Consider the following 17,797-nt stretch of genomic DNA (forward strand, 5'->3'; position numbering starts at 1 on the left):
TTTTAATTACATTGAATAGATGGAGATTCCAACACAAAAAAAATTACAAGTTACCTGATAAAATACCTTCTTTTAACACAGTTATAAAAGGAGCAAGAATCCCTTTTTTCTTTTGGGGAATTTAACATGTGCACATGCAGAAGAGTGAGCTATCTCAATGCATACAACTTGTAATTTACCTCTTTTTACCTATGCATATTTTCCTCCTATGCATAAAACCTCAATATTTCACTAGAAAAAGTCATGACTTGACATGATGAAAAATACTTCCAGATGATTGGCAGGGGGTGATTTATCAATTGATTGGCTGGAGGTTTAATTGAGTTTCCTACGCCATGCAACCCAAGGTGTGAATTAGGGAGTTTCCAAAAGATGCAGCCTGTGTGAATAAAACACGGTCATTTTAGATTGTGATATTAGCAAATATGCTGGAGCCCAGGAGATTAAATTAAATAAAATCTCCAAATGAGCGAAGCACATTCAATTGCCTTACTAACCCTAGTTTGGCTCCATGCTTTTCTCTCATTAATTAAGCCAGACCAGGTTAATATTATTCACTGAAACAAATTAAAAATAATCTGGCCAGCTACTACAAATATTTCTGTGATGTCAATTTGGATTTTGATAGTGACTAACAAATTATTAGTACCCTTAATTTGCAATTTGTTTGGTGTGGGATCCTAGTAAATGTTACCCATAGTAGGTACTAAAACTGTACAATGCCCAAATATTCTCCCAGACTACTAAATATACTGTAGATGGCAAGAAGTGTATTTCCACTCCATCTCCCTTTCTTTCGTTCCTATAATTTATCACAGGACTATGAACCTTTGCAGGATTGTCTTGCAGTCCAAATAAGGTTTGTATTTTTTTTTCTTTTAATTTGATCACCAATAGTTCTTTGGTTGGAATAACATTTATTTTGTAAATTTTACATTGCTTAATAAAGAATGGTGAGTTAGAATCCAAACTAATTAATAAACCCTTGTCCCTAAAAGCCACGTTCTTTGAAATGTGCCTGCTTTCCCCCACCCTCCCCATCTTCTTCTAGGACCAGCAGCCAAATTTAGAAACAAGGGAAACTATTGATGCCTTTTACGTCGCTATCATCAATGACCTTGGTGAAAGATGTATAAAAGCCAGGAACAGCAGAATCTCCTTAGTTGGTCCTTTTCTTGCCAGGGTAGGTATTAACCTCTCTTCTTTCTGAAGATATATGGGTATATTTTGAGCCTGGTGTCCTATAAAGTATCGTGTGTTTTTCTGCTAAAATATAAAGATTTAGTTTTGCTAGTCACATAAACAGAGAATATTGTTGCTGCCAATAATGTATAGATTAGATGCACTAAATGCTTAGTGTTTTGAAAGGAGATTGTTAAACTAAAGACTGTCATATTCTATTTTTCCAATTATCATTGGAATCCATTCTTTGCTACCGTTTAAACAGATTGTGGATTGAGATTAAGTCAAAGCTAAACTGGAGTCCTCTAGAAATGTATAGTTTAAGCCAATTCTTATTGCAGATGAGAAAACATTAATCATTGTAATGCTATACAGCTATTGTTGGGCTTTTTCTTTGGTTTGTATTCTTCCTGTTTTTACTCATAATACTCTTCTTTTTAACTTTCCAATATTTCATTATTATTTTATTTTCCTTTATTTAATTTTAAATTTTTATTTTAGATTAGAATTCCCCCTTTCCCTATTTTTAACGTTACTTAGTATTTCTGTCCAATGTTTATTTAGCTCAGGAATTACATCCTATTGCCATGATTCATATAGCATATTATGACACCTTTCTGAAATTAACCTAATACTTAAAGACTATGAACAATCTCAACAGGTAAGAAACCCTGTATGGAAAAGATTATTCCTATTATTTCCAAACTTAATAGCTGAAAATTTATAAAGATTACTGAGATTTTCTATCTTGGGATAAAAATCTTGATATGTGGTCCTTATTTCCAAGTATACCACTTTAGGATTCTGTAGTGGAAATCTGATATATTAATACTTTTAGCTCTGAGTCATTGCTAACATATAAAAGAAACCCTGGAAAGATTTCTTGTCACTGATGACATGAAATTACAAGCAGAGGTCAATTGCATTCAATGTAGTTTTCAGTGAATGAGACATTTGTTATATAAAAGTGAAACACAAAAGGAACTCTTTACTTTTTTTTAAACCAAGGCTTCCTTTTTGATAACTCTTATAAGAGTGTACTAAATTAAGCAGACATAATAGCAATTACCACCAAGAAGGTATTGTGTCAGCTATATAAACATCGAGAGCATAAATAAGAAATAATGTTGATTATTCTCTTGAATGTCTAGTTTTAAGATGAACTAATCAGGGATAGCTATTATCATCCTTCTCTTTAATTTAAAACATTTTAAAACATTAACATTAGCAAAATCCAAAAAGCAATATAAAGGACAAAAAATATTTCTTAAATTTCTCACTCTTTATTCTTTCAAATCTAATACATTTGGATAACTGTATAAAAATATTTCAAAAGTTTTGCAAAATTATCAGTAATTACCAATTATTTAAAAAACTGTAAAACATGGTTATATATAGGATAGAATGTGTATATGACCTTATAGAAAAAGAAGGGCCTATCTGGAACAAAGGACTTTTATAGAGATTTAGTAAGTTAAAACATGCAGATGAGACATGTTATTAAATCTATAAAGTGTGTCGTGGCTCCTTCGGTCTCAGCTAAACTCATGAGCAAAGAAGATACTGGAATTTGTAAATCAAGTATTTTAGAAATCAATAATCATTCTGCACCAAGCCAAAGGTTTAATATAATAAATTTACTCATATTTGTTATAAATACTTATCTGTGGTCCTGCACAAAGTTTGAGACAAGTCAAATCTGAATTTTCTTAGGTTGAAAACTAGAATCATTCATTATGGTGATTTCATTTTGTGCAAAATGAAATCAATATCCCCTTAATGAAACAAGGAATCAGAAATATGGTAGTAGTTCAGGAGTGAAAATATTTGTATAAATGAACAAAAGTCCTTTTCAGTACAATTAATACTATCAAATAATCACCTAGCGTTCTAACTCTGATGACGTCAGTAGTTTGGCTGACGAAAGCTCAGTAACTCTTTTACTTACAGGCTTGTTTATATTAAACGATCCTGTTTATTTTTATCCTGGTGTTCATTTTTCCTATATTTTATTGACATGTGTATGCCCAGGATTTGCATTTTTAATGATATTAAGGATATATATATATATATATATATATATATATATATATAAAACATGCGACCACCAGGAGGATCTAAGTAAGAAAATACTTTACTAAAACCACCAAGCTTTCGTTGGGAATTCCCAACATCATCAGGGCTAAAAGCCATTTAACAAAGATGACTTAAATAGGTTTAGCTGACATTTGCACTCGGCTCTTAGACCGCGTCACCGGCCCTGGCCGGTCAATTTATATTCCAGATGTTTCTTTGATATTTGTATTGCGTTCTCTTCTGTCATTCTTCCGGATCTTCTTACCTGCTCCTTCATTTAAAGGAGGTGGGAAAAAGGGGGTGAGAAAAAGTACCTGGAGCCCTAATGAGACGGATAATAACATTAAGGGAAAATTAAATGCCCCCGTAGACCGCAGTAGAAGGAAAGATGAAATGGGAGTAAATATCATTAGAAGGGAGGAGGATATAAGGGTGTTGACAAATCTAAATATTGATAATGAAGGAAGAAGATCCAGAAGAACGAAAGAAGATAACGCAATACAAATATCAAAGAAACATCTGGAATACAAATTGACCGGCCAGGGCCGGTGACGCGATCTAAGAGCCAACTGCAAATGTCAGCTAAACCTATTTAAGTCATCTTTGTTAACTGGCTTTTAGCCCTGACGATGTTGGGAGTTCCCAATGAAAGCTTGGTGGTTTTAGTAAAGTATTTTCTTACTTAGATCCTCCTGGTGGTTGCATGTTATTTATTTTTATTTATAATTATGCCCAGGAGTCATATTTTTACAGCTATCATATATATATATATATATATATATATATATATATATATATATATGTGTGTGTGTGTGTGTGTGTGTGTGTGTGTGTGTGTGTGTGTGTGTGTGTGTGTATTCCTTAATAGTATTAAGTGTTATATATATATATCTATATAAAACTGAAGAATATTCTGCCTGTTTCAGTTGTTTGTGACTAGTTGTAAGCTATGTTGCTGTCAATCTGAATAAATACTTCTGAACTAAATGGTCTGATTCAATATGGCAGCATTGTGTGCCAAAATCAGCCTTCCTTAACTCCTACAATCTCCAGCTGGCAGAATTAGTAAGCAATTATAACAGTTGTAGTACCAATATATTTGGAGGCACTAGGATGTGTTGGGAGCAGAACAGGAGTGGGAAGCTGAATTCTCCAGAGGGGAATATATTTCTTCAAGGTCAACCAGTAACTGTTGGTTTTGGTTCATATTTTGAAGTGCCTTGAGATTGTCACATTATGGTATAATAGTGGGACATAAATAACTTTAACAAATTATGTATTAGGTAAAAAATGGTGTCCATATCAGAAATAATGTTTCCAAAGAAGATTGAGACTGATCATTATCTTTCTACTCACCTAAAAAATTGATGCTGGGTGATACACATTGAAAATGTTCCAAATGAATCATATAAGCTGAAAAAAGGGGACTTGAAATAATAAGAATAATCTGAAATTGTATAGAATCAATTATCTGCACAATCAAATCAGTACTACTGAACTATTGTAAGCAGTCTAGAACAACAGAGAACAACAGAGATATTTAAAAACAAATGAATGTGTATGTTTGGAACTGGGGAACAATGTTATCTGTGGGCTTTAGAACATGCATGTATTAATTAATTAAATTAAATTAAATTATTCATTTATTAAATTTATATTATTTTAGAAGTTTTCTTTTGCTACAGAAAATGAGCAGTCTGCTTCCAAATTTATTAACTTGCTCAATGTATGGCCCACTTTTTTTTTTTAATTGAAAATTTTTAAAATTTTTACAAATAGAAAAAAGAAAAGATAAAAAACAAAAAACAACCCTACCCAACCACCCCAACCCTCCCACTCCATCCCCCCAACCTTCCCAGAGCTGAATATAGGCTTAATTAAAATTTCTAAAAATCTTAAAAAGAAATTAAAAAAGTATAAACCATAAATATATCTAAATACATTACATAAGCTTATAAAATAATTGACAATAATGTATATGTAAAAAAGAAAAGCATAAATATTAAAAAAGAAAAAAGCTTAAAAAAAAGAATAAAAGAGAAAAGAAAGAAGAAAAGATGTATATATATATATAAAAAAGGAAGTAAAATAAGATGAAATAAAAGTAAGAAATATAAGGAAAGAGAAGAAAAAAAAATACAATCTATGAAATATTAAAATTTATATATAAGTTATTGAAAAACTAAGTAATATTTTTTTATATCCAACTTATGTTGTATAAAATCTATCCATTTTTCCCATACCGCAAAAAACTTCTCTTGCGATTGATCCTTTAAAAAAGCCGAAATCTTTGCCATTTCCGCCAAATAAGAAACTTTAAAAAACCATTCTTGCAAGGTAGGCAAAGATTCCTTCTTCCAGTATTGCCCTACTAACAACCTTGCGGCTGTAATTAAATTTAACATCAGTATAACCTCCTTAACATCACAATCAGTAACGATACCCAACAAAAAAAAATTGTGGGGTAAATTTTACCCTCCTTCTAAAAATTCTTTGAATATTCCACCATATCTTAATCCAAAAAGCTTTTATATTTTTACACGACCACCAAATATGATAATAAGTAGCATCCAAACAACCACATCTCCAACATTTAGGCTGTAAGTCAGGATACATACGAGACATTTTTTGTGGATCAAGATGCCATCTGTAAAACATTTTGTAAAAATTCTCCCTTAAATTCTGGGCTTGTGTAAATTTAACATTCCTCACCCAGATGGTTTCCCAGGTATCCAGTAGAACTGGTTCACCAAAATTTTGTGCCCATTTAATCATACATTCTTTAATTAATTCTGGTTCTGAATCCAGTTCTACTAGCACCCCGTAGATTCTCTTAATATGAGTTCGCCTTTGGTCTTTTACTTGTTTAAAAAGATTTTCATCTTCTCTAAGCAAACCCATATTACGATCTATCTTCCATCTATCCACTATTTGTCTATACTGAAACCATGAATATGTAATATTTTCATGTGCTAAATCTTCCAAAGATTTTAACTGCCAATTTTTACCATCCCATCTGAGTAATTGTGCATAAGAAACACTATCCATCTTAACTCCTCTCCTTATCCCCTCTATCGCATGCCAAGGTATAGCCCATAATGGTATTTTAAAATCACTTTTATAATATTTCCTCCAAACCCGAAGTAAAGAAATCCTTATAATATGAGATTTAAAAACCCGGTCAACTTTTTTATTAAAAATTAAATAGGCATGCCATCCAAAAAGTAAATCCCAACCCTCCAAGTGGAGTATTTCTACATTTGTTAAATTAACCCAGTCACTGAGTAATGTTAAAGCCACAGCATCATAATACAATTTCAAATTCGGTACCTTGAGTCCACCTCTCTCACGAATATCTTGCATAATTTTAAGCTTTACTCTTGGTTTTTTTCCCTGCCCAAATAAATTTATTGATACCCTTCTGCCATTCATTTAAGTTAACCTCATTCTTTAAGATAGGTATCATTTGAAATAAAAAGAGAAACTTTGGCAGGACATTCATTTTAATCACCGCAATTCTTCCCATAAGGGATAATTGCAACTTCTCCCAATTTTTCAAATCTCTTTGTACCCTGACCCACAACCTTTCATAATTATTTTTATACAATTTTACATTAGAAACAGATAAAATAACCCCCAAATATTTTATTTTATCAACAACTTCAAAGTCTGTCAAGTTAACCAGAGTCTGCTTATCCAAATTAGTCATATTTTTGGGTAATATTTTAGTCTTATTATTATTAATTTTAAATCCCGAAACCCGTCCATATTGGTAAATCAATTGTAACAACTCTACTACAGAATAGGTAGGTTGAGACAAGGTAACCACCAAGTTATCTGCAAAAGCTCTTAGTTTGTATTCTTTTTTATTAACTTCTATTCCTTTTATTTCCTGAGATTCTCGAATTTTAATTAGCAAAATTTCCAAAGTTAAAACAAACAGTAGTGGTGACAATGGACATCCCTGTCTTGTCCCTTTTTCTATTGTAAAAACCTCTGACAAACCCCCGTTGACTATGAGTTGTGCCGTTTGTTTTTGATATATAGCACCAAGAGCTTGTAAATTTTTTTCTCCAAAATTCATATCCTCAATTAATCTTAACATAAACTGCCAATTCAATTGGTCAAAAGCTTTTTCAGCATCTAAAAATATCAGTCCTGCAGAAACTTGGTTATTCTTATCTAAATATTCTAGTAAGTTAATAATTTGTCTAACGTTATTCTTCATATACCTACCAGTTATAAAACCCATTTGGTCCTTATGTATAAGCTGGTGCAAAACCCTCATGAGCCTATTGGCTAAGATTTTTGCAAAAATCTTATAATCTACATTTAAAAGAGATATAGGTCTATAATTCTTTGGTAAAGTAAGATCTTGATCTTCTTTTGGAATTAAAGATATAAAGGCTCTACCCCCGTATGGCCCACTTTTTCACTAAGAGTACAATATAGTATTTGTGGTTAAGTACTTCTCCAGTATTATTCTACAATAATAATCCTGCAAAGTAAATTGGCTGAAAGATAAAGGTTAGCCCAAGATCAGCTTCTTTCCTGAAGAGACAAGAGAAATTTGAATCTGGAAGTCACCAGCCTTAGTTCAATATTTTAATTTAAATTTGTTATTTCAACCAAGAAGCACCTTCCTTTTCTACTTTAACTGGAATGATTTTTCTGATGCAAATGTATGTTTAATCTCAATAATATATGGACTTTCTCTTTATTTGTTCAGGGTCTATGTTTGGCTATGTTGGAAAATAGAAAAGATGTTACCTACTTCTGTTTGAACTCCTTTATCATTTTTTCTTTGTAGGCTAGCTTGCTTCATTTTTCTTTTGTGAGCATACCTCCTTCAATTTGCTTGCCAAGATGATGGACGCATCGGAGTTCGGGGAAGCTGCACCTTTCCTCCGAAAAAGTGAGAGGGAAATCATGATGTTGCAGACAGTGGCCTTTGAGGGTAAGATACAATGTGATTCTGCTGCCCATCATTTCTCCTAGACTTGTAAAACAGATACCTGATCAGATACAATATAATTGAAAGTTCTGATATAAAAGGTGCATTGTAGTCTGAACTTCGATTTTAGCCATTTTGTTGTCCGGGAAGAAATCATTCTGGTTGAATCACAGAATTACACTAGTTATATCAGGCAAAGTTTATAATAGCAGGTGAGGACCAATTATTTGTTGGTTTGTTTTATATATAAATAAACTATCCTCGCTGAGGTGAAGAAAACATTTGGCTGGGGAAGTCTGGGAACTGAAGCCCACCCATCTTAAAACTGTCTTATCTGAATAGATTTTGTAGGCACTACTTGATCTATGAAATGGGTTGAGCATTTAGAGAAAGCAAGCAACCTAAATACTGCTTAGGGAACATTGTATAATATACAGTTGTTACTATTATTTGACAATTTTAAGTATTTAGCATCCTTGTATGATGACAAAAATGTCTTTCTTTTCAAGGAAAGAAGAAATGCTGGATTCCTGATGAAAAGAAAGCATATCTTGAAGCAGAAATCAAGGAGAGTGGTGGTGGCAAAGTTACTGTGGAGACTATAGATGGGAAGGTAAGGAACCTTCTCTGCTTGATAGATCACAGGTGCAAGACCTACAAGACAGAGAAACAATGTGCCAGCCATAAAGAGATGCTTTAACAAAAAGGTCAATTAATCCAAGACAAAAAAGAAATGGCATATAGAGATTGGAGGTTGCCTTTATAGTTTTCTGTCTGTCTGTCTATCCGTCCGTCCGTCCGTCCATCCATCCATCCATTCATCTATCCATCCATCCATCCATCCATCCATCCATCCATCCATCCATCATCCTTCAGTATTGATGCCTGGTGACTGTCCAGACAAGTCCCTATAATTTTGTTGGCAAGAAAAAAAATATTTTTTGGAAGTTGTTTGCTATTGCCTTCTTCACAGGGCTGATAGAGAGAAGGATTGGTACCTTAGCTGGATTGGTGTGCCTAAGGTGAGCCTAGAAATCATTGTCTCCTGGATCATATAATGATGTCTTATCACTACATCACATTTGCTCTTATATATACTAAATATATATTTAGTATATTTAGCCAATGCTAAAATATAAGTCCTTTTAAAAAGAGTGCAGCAGTTTTTACCTTGTCTTGCAGTGACAATCATTGTAGCGACTTGAACAAAGTACCCTACAAATACATGCACACCTTTGGATTTGAGGCTTTGGGCTTAACATGCATAAGATTCATGTTAACATGTTAACGTGCACGAGAGTAATTATATAAAGATGATCCATATCTTAGTTGATTTATATGGTTAAGTATGAAGGTGGATGGGTGATTAAGTATATAGGGGATTCTTTGGTCTTGTGGAAGTAATAATACATTTTTCAGCTGCCATCTTTGGGGGGAATCAGGGTGGGCACGTATGATTTACTTATGTGGAGGCTCTGGATCAAACTTCTCTTTCCAATGTTGATTAAGCTGCAGTATTTATGAGAACTCTGAATATTCTCAGAGGCAATGAGCAACAAAACCTTAACTCTTTTATGTCACATGCATGAATAGAAAGCAACTGAATATAAGCAGAGTAGAAGAAAAAGATCTGAGTTTACAAAATGTAAAAACCCAAACCGATGATAAGAGGCAGATTTTGTAATTCTCTGTACATTCCCCAAAAGCACTGTAAACAATCTTAAAGAACTTAAGTTGTTTTCTTCAACAGTCAATAGCCACTTTAATAATTATTCAGCTGTTTGGAATGTTTTTAAATAAGCATGCTTCTTTGCTCAGTTTCATAGGTTTTTAAATGTTTTCATTCATGAAATATGGTTTCCAGTGGCTAGAATTTAACTTTGAATATAGCTTACAGTCTTTTATGTCAGATGGCTTTTAATTTATTTCTTATTGGCCAGCATCATTATTAATATCTGAAAACCTCAAATCCATTGTTATCATTATTTGAATTTCTACACCATATGTTATAAAACAAAATTACAAACCTACCGTTTACAAACAGCAATAGTAACCCATAATTTTTAAAATAAGAGATACATTTTTATTTTTCTATTTGATAATCAGAGATATTGCTACAAGACCGTGCTGATCTGTTTAAAATTTAAGTTGCATTTGTTAATAATTCGTACTTGGAAATAATCTTTAATAGTGGTATCTATTAAAAATGACCTTTTGTAGTGAGGCTACTATAGCCACAAAGATGGAAACATACAAAATTACTCACAATGGAGGAATGGACTGTGAAGATAGTAGAACTTAACTAAAATGATTAAATTGACCTGTTTATTAGGAGACGAACAATAACTACTTTTATCAAAAGATTAGAAACCATTATGGACTTTTCCTGAAAATGGACAAAAATGAATTGATGATTTTAGGAAAAGAGTTGTTTAGGGGAAGAAGGATCATGTTATATAATTTGGGAGAGTATAAATAGTAATAATTATGTTTGTAACTGCTGCAAAGATCAGAATTCACTTATTTAGATATTTTTCTTTCTCTTTTTCCCCGTGTTTGATTTTTTTCATTTTTTGTCATATCATCCATCCATCCATCCATCTATCCATCCATCTAGCTATCTGAAAGTCTGTTTGGTGTAATGGTTAAGGCATGAGGCAAAGCCACCTGAGTGATCTTGTGTCAGTCCCTTTCATCTCAACCTTAGGAAGGAGGCAATGGCAAACAACTTCTAAGAAAACTTGCGCAGGCAATCTCTAAGAATCAGACACAACTATGGAAGATGGAGATAGAGATGTACATAAATAGCTTTCAAATTAATAATAATGGGAAAGAGAATGCATCCAATTAAAGTTTCCTTTTTTTTTACAGACTGTTACTGTAAAAGAAGATGATGTTCAGCAGATGAACCCACCAAAGTTTGACATGATTGAAGATATGGCTATGTTGACCCACCTAAATGAAGCTTCAGTACTATATAATTTGTATAGACGCTACTCTAACTGGATGATTTATGTATGATTTCTTTACTTTGTCATCTTAAAATGTGCTATTTGAATAATGTATTTTTGTAAAAGAATGTCTTAATGCTTTCCCCTAAAGAATGGTTCAGGAATTATTTTTATGAAATAATTTTTGTCATACATTCCTCTATTTACTTTAGTAAATTTGTGAACTTTCTCCTCTAATCCTTATCAGCCTATTTAAAGGACAACAATTTGGGGAAGGCTGTTTCCAAAATGGAAGAAAACAAAGCAAATTAATACTTTAGGCTCAGTAGAGTCAGTGGATCTTCCTTGGGTCAAGGATGTTGGAAAAGATTAATAAATAAATTATTTTTCATCACATCTTTCTAAATTCTAAAGAATTTCTAAAGAGAGATGTGTGTGAATATGGCAATTGAATAATGGCATTGTCTTAAGACAGAGTTGTACAACCCACAACCTACAGACCTATGAAGTTCTCATGGGCCCCCAAAACTCTCCTCAGCTGCCTGTTGAAATTAAGCATGTTAATAATTGTAAATTGTCTGAAGATTATTTAAATTATGTATAAAATGATGATGTTTCTTTGGTTGCATAGATTTTTATATTCTGCTTTTATTTTAGATTTTTTAACCCACTTTTATTTTTATAAATAACTTGAAATGGTGAATATATCTAATACACCTTCCTGCTCCTTCTTTCCCCAACAACAATAACTTTGTGAGGTGAGCTGGGCTGAGGGGACAGTCCAAAGTCACAAAGCTGCTTTCATGCCAAACGCAAAACTGGTTTCTAGCCTAGTGCCTTAACTACTAGACCTAACCTAAGAATGTTGAAGATTTATGTATCTATTTTATTAGATATTCCCTTTTATATCTCCGTCCTTACTCCTTCTTAGATGAAGAGACAATATTCCTCCTATTTATTAAAAAAATGATATCCATTTTTTCAATTTCTAGACTTACTCAGGCCTCTTCTGTGTGACAATAAACCCTTACAAATGGCTTCCTGTCTACAAAACGGAAGTAGTTGCTGCTTACAAAGGGAAGAGACGCTCAGAGGCTCCTCCCCACATCTTCTCCATTGCAGATAATGCATATCATGATATGTTGCGTAGTAAGTAAATCTATCTGACCACAATTCTTTTTAAAAGTTGTGTGTGTGTCTCTCTCTCTGTGTGTGTGTACATGTAGCCTCAAGTGTCTCCAGATCACTTTGTTAAAATTTGATGACTAATCACCAATATATGGCAGTAAAGTTTTTAGTTAATATAATATAGGTGCACTAAACCTCTGCTGGACTTAATTCCCTAATTTGCTTTTTTTAAAGTTGTACAAAATGGAACCAAAGTTTTAACGGTAACCTTTCTAGTGATGTCATCTTCATTCTGGTCTAGAAATACTTTTTTTTTTTTTTTTTAAGAAAAAGCCTATTCTACATTGGAAAGCTTTCTAAAAGATTTTTAGCATATAGAAAATATCTTATTTGAAATTACTTTTTTATTTATTTGGTTATTTATGGATTTTATCTGCTGCTCCAATTAGACACATTTATGAGCAGTGTATATTCCGTGATCCATTAATTATATTAAAACAAAGCTAAAATATGGAGAAATTAACAGAAAAGCAAAACAATCCAGTATAACAATAAAACCCTCCTTTCTTAAGACTCTATGGTCAGGATCATTCAAATATCCATCGGTCTTCAAACTTTTTTGGAAAAGCATGATCTGAAAGGAATAAAGTACAAATTTCAAGGGCCATGTTGTTTGCAAGAGTGAAAATGATACAATGAAGGGCCAACCCTGGAGTTCTTGGTGTTAGCATCTCCTAGGTGTTAGGACTTCAGGAATCTCTCCTACTAGATGTCATAGGGCAGGCATATTGATATAAGGTAGTCCTGCAGAGATATAAAGAGATTAAAAGAAAAATATTATTGAATACAATTATTGTTGTATACAATTGTATTTTTGGATACAATTACTTGGAAACCTGCTCCAAGCCAAGGCAACTTCCAAAATACTGGTGTCACATGGACAAACAAAATAAAAGCCATCAAAACTTGAGTCAGTCATTGTGGATCTTCAAAATCTTCAAAAGAGCCTAATGGCCTGTTGCAATAATCTAACTGTGATGACAGATGGTGAGACTTCACCCAATGAATTCATAGATATGTTAAATTGGAGAGTTAGAGGGTTGTAAGGTACTAGATAAAAAGTGAAAAATCGAGAAATGTAAGCATTATGATTCTTAGCATCACTCACATTTGGGACAATAGCTACTATGAAACTTCAGCTGAGCTCTACAAACAAAACAAAAGAGATATTTGAGATGTTTTTCAGTTTTTAAAAACACGATTGACTGTAGACATTCTTTGAAGCTTTCTTAATGAGGGAAATGAGAGTACACTTTCCCATCAATATCTATGTTGCCTTTAGTTGAGTTCAATTTAAATATCAAAATGATGTATGATTATCAGATCAACCTCCTGCACTGCTGCAAAGATAGATTGTGATTATCATAATTCAAACATTTTGGCACATTAGATTTCTTCCATTAGAGGGCAGTAGCGATGCACGCTTGACATCTGGGATAGAATATTTGCACTGTTTTCAGCATCCATGGATATTACCATACAAGCTTTACAGACTATAATCAATGTACAGCAATTTAAAGAGCAGTATGGTACAAATGGATACTTTCTTTACTGACACTAGAAGGCCATAATATACTAAATGATATGTTATATATTATAAAAATGTATATTGAATAATATACAGAAAAGTCAAACAAAATCTGTAATTCTTCAGACCCTAATAATATGTTTCACAGATTTGTATAATTATCTTGTATTTAAATATGGACTGTCACTACTTTAAAATGCATGATTATTGTTATAAGGCAAAAATTAGGCCTAGTTTGACAATCTCTTAAACTGGGTTATTTATTTAATAATATTTGTAGATCACCCCAATTCTTTCTTTTGTGTAATTTTTGTTATAGTAAAAAAAAAAAAAAAAACAACCCATAGTAAGAAAACCTTCTAGTCCTGAGGAACTCTAGATCAGTGGTTCTCAACCTGTGGTCCACAGACCCCTGGGAGCCACGAGGTCATTACAGGGGGTCCATGAAGGCTTAAAGAAATATTATGATTTAAATCTTGAATTAAGTCTTGGGGGTCCATGACCAAAAAAGATATTTAAAGATCCATGGTGAAGAAAAGGTTGAGAACCATTGGTCTAGATGATTAACAACTAAGCATAAAAATAATGTTGAAATACAAGTAATCCCCGAGTTACGAGCCTTCACTTAGCGCTCGTTTGAAGTTACGCGATAAGCGCCCCCGAGTATTTATGAGCAAATCCCAAAATTACAAATGTTGCAGCACCACAGCAGTTGTTCGCCCTGCAGAGGGCCTATTCCCTCCCTGCTCCCCATAAGTGCTTCCCCCTCCCATTCTGCCATGCTGGACTCACTTACCTGGCAAAAATCCTCTCTGCTGTAGTTTCTTTGCCTTTGAGAGAGAGAAGAGTCAATGGAAGCTCTTGGGTGCCGTATTATCTTGTGAGTTCAGGCATCCATCCTCTTTTGCAGAGAATGGGTGCCTGAACTCTCACAAGATCACAGACCCCAGAAACTTTCATTTTCAGGGCGAAAAATGTTTGTCTCCTGGTCCCCCCAACTCCTTTCCAGAGATCTTGGGGAGACTGTAAGCCTAAGGTCTCCATCCAAATGGAGCATTTTGCTCCATTTCAAAGAGCCCCAAAGGCTCTCAAACACTTCTTATCCAGACGGAGACCTTGGGGAGACCGGAAGTTCCGTCTGGCTGCAAATGGGGCACCTTGAAATAGAGCATTCTACTCCATTCTCATGCACCCCATTTGCAGGCAGACAAAGCTTCCAGTCTCTTCAAGTTCTTGGGGGGGGGAGCAGGAGACAGGCACCATAAACACTTTTTGCCCTCAAAATAAAAGTTTCTGGGGTCCGTGATCTCACAAGAGTTCAGGAATCCATTCTCTGCAAAAGAGAATGGGTGCCTGAACTTGCATGATATTACGGCACCCAGGAGCTCCCATCGACTCTCCTCTCCCTCAAAGGCAGAAACCATGGCAGACAGGAGACAGATCTTTGCAAGGAAAGTGAGTTCAGAGCGGCAGGAAGGGAGAGGGAAACATAAGGTATCTTAGTGGGTCAGGGAGGCCTTGGAGGCCTGTTCCATCACTGGGGCCCCTGAAAGCCTTCTCCATCCTGAGATACCTCATGTGCACTTAACAAGCAGTGCTAAGAGCAGTGCATTCAATTAGCAAATGCATGGGCAAAAGCAGGGATGATCTCATTCAAAGTACAAGATTCACTCCCACGAATTCTTGAGTTACAAATGGAATGGGCAGGCTCCATTACACTCATAACCTGAGGACTACCTGTACTCTTAAAAAATGTTAGTACAGTTCTAAAAATTCCTATGACTAATGCATCCAGTCAAGGGCCAAAAACATGTTGGAATAATATGTTTTTTATTGATTGATTGATTTCTGAAATGAAATAAGGAGTTGAATGTACCTCAGGGATACACTCCTATACCACTGTTCTACCAATTTATGGTCTTAACAAGCCCTCTCTAAGTGTTTGGACTTAATGGGCAGATTCAGTTCTGGCAAGGCTCTCCCTAAAATATTTCAGTGTTGAGCATTTGAACTTTTGAAGATAAAACCAGCACTTTGAGCTGACCTATTGGAAACCTATTGGTAAATAGCCCAATGACCTTAAAACTGTTGCTAATCTGTACTGCTCTTCTCTCAACAGCTTGGCCCTCACAATACTATATCAGTTGCAGTTTCTAAGTCATCTTCAAAGGCATTTCAATGTATGCTGTATTAAAATAATCCAACAGGGCGATCCGGGATTGAGTTACCTTCACCAGGGCATCCTAAATCAGATAATATTATAACTAGTGCACCAGCCAGAGCTGGACAAAGAACCCATAGCCACAGTTTTACTCCAACTGCTAGAACAAGAACTGAATATTTAGGAGTACCCTTAAGTCATGAAACACTTGCTTTGGAAAGAGAATTGCCCCATTCAAAGTCTGTGATTATTGGATTTTCTAGTTATTTACTAATGAATAGCAACTTTTGGCATGATTTAATCTGAATTTGTTTCCCCCCCCCAATCCTACAGATACAAATTTGTTTTTGTTTGTTTGCTCCTTCCTTCCTTCCTTCCTTCCTTCCTTCCTTCCTTCCTTCCTTCCTTCCTTCCTTCCATTTCATTTCATTTCATTTCATTTCATTTTTCATTATTTCATTTCATTTATATACCCACCCATGTCACAAGAAGTGACTGGGCACCATCAACAATGAACAGTTCAGTTGTACAGCTATTTAGGATTTCAGTGGGCAGGCTCCATTACATTAACTTGAGGACTACCTGTACTCTTAAAAATTCCTAGCTCAATCAGAAGTGGCAATGTGTAACTAGATGTCATCAGCATACTGATATATCGTCCCAAAGTGATAGATGACATTTCCTAACAGTTTCATGTAAAAGTTCAATAACATAAGGGGCAGCCTTAAGCTCTCTGGGACCCCACATTACTTGTACTCTTCACTATCAGCAGATACAAATGGAGCTATCATAGAAGAGGCCCTCCAATTTCCAAATTCTGTAGAATACCATAGTCAATTATACTGAATGCTGCTGAGAGGCTAATAAACCAAGAAGAATGCATTCCCTCATCTAGGACCTGACAGCTACCATCCACTAGAACAACCAAACCCATTTTTATTGATGATTAGGATGACACGTTTTCCTGTAGGATTCTCTGTAGTAAATTCTTTATTACCTTTTTTGACAAAGTCCCCTAAAATATGTATTTTAAAAATAATGGAATTATTTCCTACATATAATCTATGAGGAGAAAATGGTGTTGAATTTTTTTTTCTTTCACATAGATCGAGAAAACCAATCAATGCTGATTACGTAAGTGACTCTTCTCAGATGCTTTATATTCAAAAAAAAATTTTTTTTGTAATAGTTTCTAGAATTTTTAGCAGAACAAGCAAATCTAGAGAAACCTCATTTTGTTCTTGGTTGCTAAATCTTTCCATTTTGGCATACAGTTAATTTTGTCCTTATATTCTAAAAGAAACCGTGGTTTGTATAAAAGCTTTTTATTGAGATTACCTTAAGTCATAAATATGGCACATTTGAGACAGACTGTCCTAGTATTCCTTCCTAATATATGTGAACTTGGATCATGTTTGAGAAGTACTTTGAGAACATATTAAAAACTCTGATGAATTAAGATCAAATTTCTTTTATTCCAGTACTTATTTGCTGCAGGACCCAATTAAAAGCATTACATCAACAGCCTTTACCTGATACTGCTCATGAACAACTTTTATTCAGTGACACATTGGTGATGAACTTTCGTACAGCATCATTACCATTACCTATGGAAAATCTTCTCCTCCATATTGGATGAACTTTCCTCTTTCCTCTAATGTTCTATGTCTGGACTGCAGCTATAGGGATAACCACTAGATGGCAGCAGAGTTTTCAGTGTTTCTTTTCTGCCACATAGAGGTCATCTGGATTGTTGT

At 34.2% G+C, this 17,797-nt stretch overlaps 1 protein-coding gene and 1 long non-coding RNA gene across 2 annotated transcripts in view; one reads left to right on the plus strand and one right to left on the minus strand.

Annotated features, from left to right (window-relative positions):
* The first annotated feature begins 1,107 nt into the window (after nucleotides 1-1,107).
* The window catches only part of MYH15 (myosin heavy chain 15), a 107,830-nt gene continuing 91,140 nt past the window's right edge, over nucleotides 1,108-17,797 (plus strand). Inside the window, exons 1-6 of the mRNA XM_039364995.1 lie at nucleotides 1,108-1,183; nucleotides 8,069-8,215; nucleotides 8,722-8,825; nucleotides 11,084-11,227; nucleotides 12,156-12,312; nucleotides 17,147-17,174. Of these exons, the coding sequence (XP_039220929.1) occupies nucleotides 8,125-8,215; nucleotides 8,722-8,825; nucleotides 11,084-11,227; nucleotides 12,156-12,312; nucleotides 17,147-17,174 (524 nt within the window). The 5' untranslated portion in view covers nucleotides 1,108-1,183; nucleotides 8,069-8,124. The remainder of the gene's footprint in view (nucleotides 1,184-8,068; nucleotides 8,216-8,721; nucleotides 8,826-11,083; nucleotides 11,228-12,155; nucleotides 12,313-17,146; nucleotides 17,175-17,797) is intronic.
* The window catches only part of LOC120317938, a 223,953-nt gene continuing 218,754 nt past the window's right edge, over nucleotides 12,599-17,797 (minus strand). Inside the window, exon 5 of the long non-coding RNA XR_005559362.1 lies at nucleotides 12,599-13,095. This is a non-coding gene — a long non-coding RNA (uncharacterized LOC120317938). The remainder of the gene's footprint in view (nucleotides 13,096-17,797) is intronic.

This window comes from Crotalus tigris, unplaced genomic scaffold, assembly GCF_016545835.1.
Source record: "Crotalus tigris isolate CLP2741 ecotype Arizona unplaced genomic scaffold, ASM1654583v1 scf7180000019944.6993514239:2294586, whole genome shotgun sequence".
In the NCBI taxonomy this organism is placed as follows: domain Eukaryota; kingdom Metazoa; phylum Chordata; class Lepidosauria; order Squamata; family Viperidae; genus Crotalus; species Crotalus tigris.